This window comes from Aptenodytes patagonicus, chromosome 7, assembly GCF_965638725.1.
Source record: "Aptenodytes patagonicus chromosome 7, bAptPat1.pri.cur, whole genome shotgun sequence".
NCBI classification, from domain to species: domain Eukaryota; kingdom Metazoa; phylum Chordata; class Aves; order Sphenisciformes; family Spheniscidae; genus Aptenodytes; species Aptenodytes patagonicus.
The window spans coordinates 1944386-1950470 of record NC_134955.1 but is presented as its reverse complement, the minus strand read 5'-3'; the positions used below and the strand labels follow the sequence as shown (position 1 = coordinate 1950470).

General features: G+C 68.6%; 1 protein-coding gene across 1 annotated transcript; it reads left to right on the top strand.

Moving 5' to 3' along the window:
• Nucleotides 1-6085, top strand: CD5 (CD5 molecule). Its single transcript, XM_076343682.1, has 10 exons — nt 1-52; nt 1305-1343; nt 1737-2027; nt 2108-2161; nt 2417-2740; nt 3662-3946; nt 4232-4363; nt 4878-4931; nt 5279-5401; nt 5585-6085. The coding sequence occupies exons 1-10, from the start codon at nt 1-3 to the stop codon at nt 5668-5670; spliced, it is 1440 nt and encodes a 479-aa protein (XP_076199797.1). The 3' UTR covers nt 5671-6085.

Sequence of the window (6085 nt, the reverse complement as noted above, 5' to 3'; positions counted from 1 at the left end):
ATGGCAGCCCGGTTGCCCGCCCTGCGCCTGCTGCTCTTGCTGGGGATGTGGGGTGAGTACGGTGGGGGGCTCGGCGCGGCGGAGGGGTGGGGGGCGCTGGGGCCCTGGCTGCTTTACCTGAGTGCACCCGCTGTGCCGGTAGATCCAGTGCCGGGGGTGCCCAGGGGGACCCAGCCTCGCCGCAGCCCAGAACCCCTGCAATCCCATGGCGAAACCCCCCGGCTTTCCTGCTGCCAGGCAGCTGGGCACATTTCGGGGGGCTCAGCCCCATGCGCTCAGCTGGGGCTCACCGATGCTCCCGTCTCGGCTCACTCACAGCCCCATGCCAGGGGTCCCACGTGCCCGCCCTGGGCAAGCCCCAAGCACGGCGGCTTGGGCCAGGCAGGGGGAGAGGGGCTGGTGACCAGCGTCGGAGCTGCCGAGCCCACAGCGAAACGCGGGCGGCGAGGGGGGGGGGGGGGGGGGCCTCGGCTGGGGCCGCGCACGTCCGGTCCCCCCAGCTCTGGGGGTCCCCAGGACGCTCGTCACACCCCGGGAGTGAGCCTGCAGGTGCTGGGGAGCAACCAGCCATCCCCCCATCCTCGTTCCCTGCCAGCTCCTGCCATCCCCAGCCGCCCCTTTTGACCCAGATGGCACAGCGGGCAGCCGCCCGCACCGTGCCGCTCCGGCTCATTGCGGTGATGGTGGCACCATCCGCTGCTGCTTGGCCGTACCTTCTTACCAGGAGTGATGTTAGCTAGTTAGTGGTAATTAGCAGGCGCCCTTGTCTGTCTTTTTTCAGCCATAATTATCCACCAGCAGACGGATGGGCAGCCTGGCAGGCAGCGCTACGGCCAGCTGCGTGAGGTCGTGCGTATTTATTTATTTTAATTAAAGGTGTGAGGAGGAGGAGTGAGAGCAAATTCACCGAGAAAGGCGGAAAATTGCCAAGGAAAAAGCCGGCACGACCCAGCCTCCTCCTCCGGCCCCTGGTGCCGGAGGGACACGTGGCCAGCCCGGGGCTCTGTCCCCACCGCTGAGCTTCGGGGACAGAGGTGTCCCCCCGGCATTACAGCCGGGTCGGCGCAGAGTATGGCATGGCCGGGGGAGCTCCTGGCCGTCACCGCCGCCACCGCCGGCTCCTTTCCACCGGCAGCATCTTTACCCCGGCGAAAGGCTGACCCGAGCCCCCAGAATCACCTTTCTCCCCCCCAAAAATAAGCGGCAACAGGCCAAGAGCCGGGAGCCGCTGCCCCAGCCTGGGGGGTCCCGCCTCCCCCGGGGCGAGGAGCAGGACTGATGCCCCGTCCCCCTCTCTCTTGCAGCTGTCCCCGGCCATGGAGGAGCCACCCCGAGCCCTGGAGGTGAGCGTGCGTGGGGGCAGCGCCTCGGGGACCGTGCCGGGGCTTCGTTAGCAGCTCCTCGGCCCCGGCTTCGTTAGCGTGGCGGCTGCCGGAGCTGCCTTGGCCGGGAAGCCGGTTCCACTGCCTCGCGGGCTTCTTGCAGCCGGGTCTCCCAGCTCAGCCCCACGGTGCCCGAGCCCCCTGAGCCCCCCGCCTGCCCACACAGCCCCCAATACGCACCGTTTCCTTCCTGCTCCACTTTGCGAGAAGCCCCGGCTGCCGTCGCGGGGGCACGCCGGTGCTGAGCGGCACGCCCGGCTGCAGCGACGAGCCGGCAAGGGCTTTTCCAGCCCCGGGGTGGAAAACGCGCTGGGAAGGGAAGGAAAGCCCCTGACACCCGTGCTTTCCCCGCAGAGCCCAGTCTGCAGCTCACCGGCAGCGGCTGCCGCTGCACCGGGATACTGGAGGTGAAGTGGGAGGGCAGGTGGAGCCGCGTGTGCCGGGACAGTGTGAGCGAAGTCGTCGTGGACGGCATCTGCCAACGGCTGGGCTGCGGCCCCCCCATCGCCGAGCCCCTCCAGCTCGTCTCCACTGGTGGGAAGGAGCCATACATGTGGCTGCTGAAGTGCCTGGAGTCGGCGGCCGCCCCGGCAGGGTGCTGGAAGCCAGCGAACTGCACAGAGCATGCCGTCCTCGCTTGCAGCGGTGAGCCTGGACCCCCACCCCGGCCACCCCCGGCCCTGGGGACCAGCCGCCCCGACCTGGCCCCTCTCTTCTCGTTTCAGAGCCGGTGAAAACCACTCCCGAGCCCCCGCCGACCACCAGCCCGGAGCCCACCGGTAAGAGCCCCGTCCCTGCCCGGCCCCGGGCACGGTGGAGGGGAGCGGAGCGTCAACGGCCAAACCGGGGGGCACACACGGCAAAGCAAACTGCCCCCCGCCTTGCGAGATCGCCTGATCTCATTAATAGCGTTTGCAGCATCAACGGGGCAATTAAGCTTCAGACGTGGCGGGCTCGGGGACTTTCTGCTCAATAGTGGAAAGAAATGTCGTCCCGGTCTGTAACGAGATGCTTTTTCCCCCATCCCTCGCCAGGACCCGCCAGGTTGCGGCTGGTGGATGGGAACTTCAACTGCTCGGGCTTCGTGGAGCTGCACAGGCAGGGGCTGTGGGGGGCCGTGGCGGGCAGCCCGGGCATCTGGCCAGAGCTGGCCACCCACGTCTGCCAGGCTCTCAGCTGCGGCACCGCCATCGACGGCCGTGGCCATGTCAAGCCAGAGCGGGAAAGCCACTTGCCGGTGCGGTGGGAGGTGGTGGAGACCTGCAAGAGCCATCGGCTCCTTGACCATCTGCTCCTCAACTGCTTCAACAGGACCAGCGCCCGGCGGGGGAAAACGCCCGCCTTCATCATCTGCTCCGGTGAGAGCTTGCCCCGGCACAGCCCCGCTCCTTCCCCCGGACCCTCCGCTTGCTCCGGCCAACTGGCTAGGCTGCCCCCGGCGTGCTCCGGGGCCGGAGGCTGCTTTTCCCCCCTGCAGAGGTGCCCCGGGAGGAGGGGGGGGGGGGAATAGCTGGGCTGGATGCCCAGCTGCGGGCTGGCCGGGCGGCTGAAGCCCTGAGCAGGGCAACAGCCCCATCCCTGTCTGCCCCATGCACCCCGTCCACCCACTCCTGCTCTTCCTCTCCTCCGTGCGAAGGCAAAACAGGAAATCTCCCCGGCGCGCTCGGTTCCTGGCAACGGCACCCCCAGCCCCGAGCTTCAAATGCAGCAGCGCTGCAAGTAGGAAAAGCCGGGGAGCGAGCGCAGCGCGCAGCAAGCGCCGCGTTAGCACCCCGAAACCCAACACGGGCGCGCGGGGTACGCCGGCAGAGCCCAGCACCGTGCTCGTGCACGCCTCTCGAGCCCCCGCCGTGAGCATCATCTCCCTGCCGTGAGCATCTCCCTGCGGAGCAGCTCGGTGCCGGCGCCGCAGGACGGAGAGCCAACCTGCAGGGCGAGGAGCGGGCTTGCTCCGGGTCCTGCCATCTGCCTGAGCTTAGAAGCCCACCTGCGGGGATTTGGGGGTTTAACGGGCTGCCCCGCGGCAGCTGGCAGAGGGGGCTTCCCCGCTGCGTTTCCCGCGGGGACAGCTCAAAACTCCTCAACGTGTGGGCCCGGTACGGCTCGCGCGCATCCCCCGGTCCCCGTGGCCCAAGGGGAAGCTGAGATGCCGTGAGCATCCCTGTGCCGAGAGCCGGTCCCGGGGGAAAGAGGACCGTGCGCCGGCAGGATGCCGAGCCCCATCAACCTGCCACGATGTCTCCCCGTGGGTCTGACCCCTCTCCGTCTCTCTCCCCCAGGTTCCCAGCCCCAGGCCCTGCGGAGGCTGGCGGCCGGCCCCACGCCTTGCGAAGGGGACATCGAGGTCTTTCACGAGGGGCAGTGGCGGGTGCTGTGTGACAACCAGGCGCAGCGAGCCGAGTGGGGCAGGCAGCTGTGCCGGGAGCTGCGGTGCGGGAACCTCTCCTCCAGCACCGAGGTCCGGGTCCCCTCCTCGGTGGGCGTCACCTGCGGGGTCCCCACCCTGCAATTCTGCCCCGCCAGCTTCAGGGCCTCCCGGACCTGCTCCCGGATCAGAGTCGTGTGTAAGCTGCCGTGCCGGGCCCCGATTCCCGGGGGACCGCGGGGTACGGGCAGTGCTGCCTGCGGCACCCGGTGCCAGGCATCCCCGGCTGACGCTGGGAGCTGGGATTTCCACGCGTGAACGCCTGGGGAACGGGCAGAGGGTGCGAGCTCGGGGCAGGGGATGGGAAAAGCCTCGCCGGGGCTCCCTGCAGCCCTCCCGGCGGGGCGGTGGGTGCTCAAGCTCTCGGCATCAGCCTCTGCCTGGGCACAAGGGTCTCGCCCGGTGACACTCGTCCTCTCCCCAGGCCAGGACTCGAAGCCCCATCCCACCGGCATGGCGGCAGGCACCGTCGTGAGCATCTGCCTGGCCCTGCTTCTCTTCGGCATCCTCTTGCTCATCTGCGGCCCTCCTGCCTACAGGAGGCTGATGAAGAGAAGTAGGTGACGAGCTGTGGAGCCTCTCCTCCTCCTCCTCGTCTTCCTCCTCCCGCTCTGCCTCCCTCAGCCCTGCCATCGCCACGTGGCAGCTCAGGGCTGGCAGCTCCGTGCATCTATCCCTGCCGCTCCCCCCCCCCACTCCCCCCGTCCCCCATCTCCTTGGGGAGGGTTGGGAGATGCACGTGCCGCTTCAGCCTCACAAATCCCCCCTGCCCCATTGTCCCCGAGCCTGCCCCGCGCGGTGTGGGCGCAGAGAGGGGGGTGGCCGGGGGAGCGGGGTGCGCTTTGGAAGGCTGCGGGGGGATTAGGCACCGAGCAGACACAGAAGAGCAGGCGGAGGGTCTTGCGGGGCGGCGGGGGGATTACCGGCTGGGGGAGATTATTCGGGACGGCATATGGGGCCGGTGGGGGGGGGGAGGCAGCTGGAGGAAGCGAAGCTCAGGGCAGGGACATCAGGCCGGTCCTCAGAGAGATTTCCCCCCCCCCCTCTCACCGCCCGCCTCCGCCTTCCAGTCTCCAAAAAGAAGCAGCGCCAGTGGATCGGCCCCACGGGACTCAACCAGACGGGTGAGGAGCAGCGCGGCGGTGCCACCGCCGCCACGGGGCTGGGGCTGGGTTTGGGGCTGGCTCGGGGGCCGCTCGCCCCCGGACCGCAGCAGCTGCCGGCGGGCGGAGGTGTGAGCGGGCTCGATCTTGCTTCCTGCCACTGCGTTGACTCATCGGCGCGATATTAACTCAGCCGGGAGAGCCGAGCCCCGGCTCGCGACGCAGGAGCGGGTCCCGCTTTTACTCAGCCCCCTTCCCCTCCCGGGCGGTGGGGCGGGTGCGTCGCCTCAAAGCTGCTGCCGCAGCTCCAACCCCCTCTCCCTCCCTCCCTCCCCAAAACCTGACTCCTCTCCCACCATCTCTTCCAGTCTCCTTCCACCGCAACAGCACCGTCACCCTGAGGCCGCGGGCAGAGGGGCAGCGGGCGCAGGGTGGGGACAACGACTACGCTCAGCCCCCCCAAAAGAGCTCCTACCTCTCGGCTTACCCAGGTAAGCAGAGGAGGACGCCGGGAACGGCTCCTCCGTGCTCCCTTCCCGCGTGCGCCGGTGGGGGATGAACCGCCCGGGCAAGAGCATCACGGCAAAACTTTTGCCGACACCAGGCGAGGGGCTGCGCCGGGGCCGGGGTGCAGCCCCAGCTTGCCCTGACGAGCCGCATCCATTCCCCCGCAGCCCTGGAAGGCAAGCGCAGAGCTTCCAACCAGCCGGACAACTCCTCCGACAGCGACTACGACCTGCACTCTGCCCGCAGAGTGTGAGCCCCCTCGCCGGAGCTGGGACCCCCCCCTCGGGCTGCCCTGGTCCCCAAGCGAGCCATCCCCTCCCCGCCCGCCACCCAGCGCCGTCCCGGGGCGGTCACGCGCGTGGCGGCAAAGCTGTGCAACTGCTGAATTAGCGGCTTTTCTTGCATTTTTGGCAAGCGACCTCGTTTCCTTCGTCGGCCGCCTTCCCGCCCTGCAGGCAGAGGTGGGACGCGGCGCGAGAAAGGTAAATTTTGAGCGACCCGATCTAGCAGAAGACGTCCCTGCCCAGGGCAGGGGGTTGAACAAGACGATCTTTGAAGGTCCTATCCGACCCAAACCCTTCTGCGATTCTACGCAACGATGAACCGAACGAAGCCGACGGAAGAGACGACAAATAACCTGCGCTGCTCACCTCGGATGAAAGCCTGCC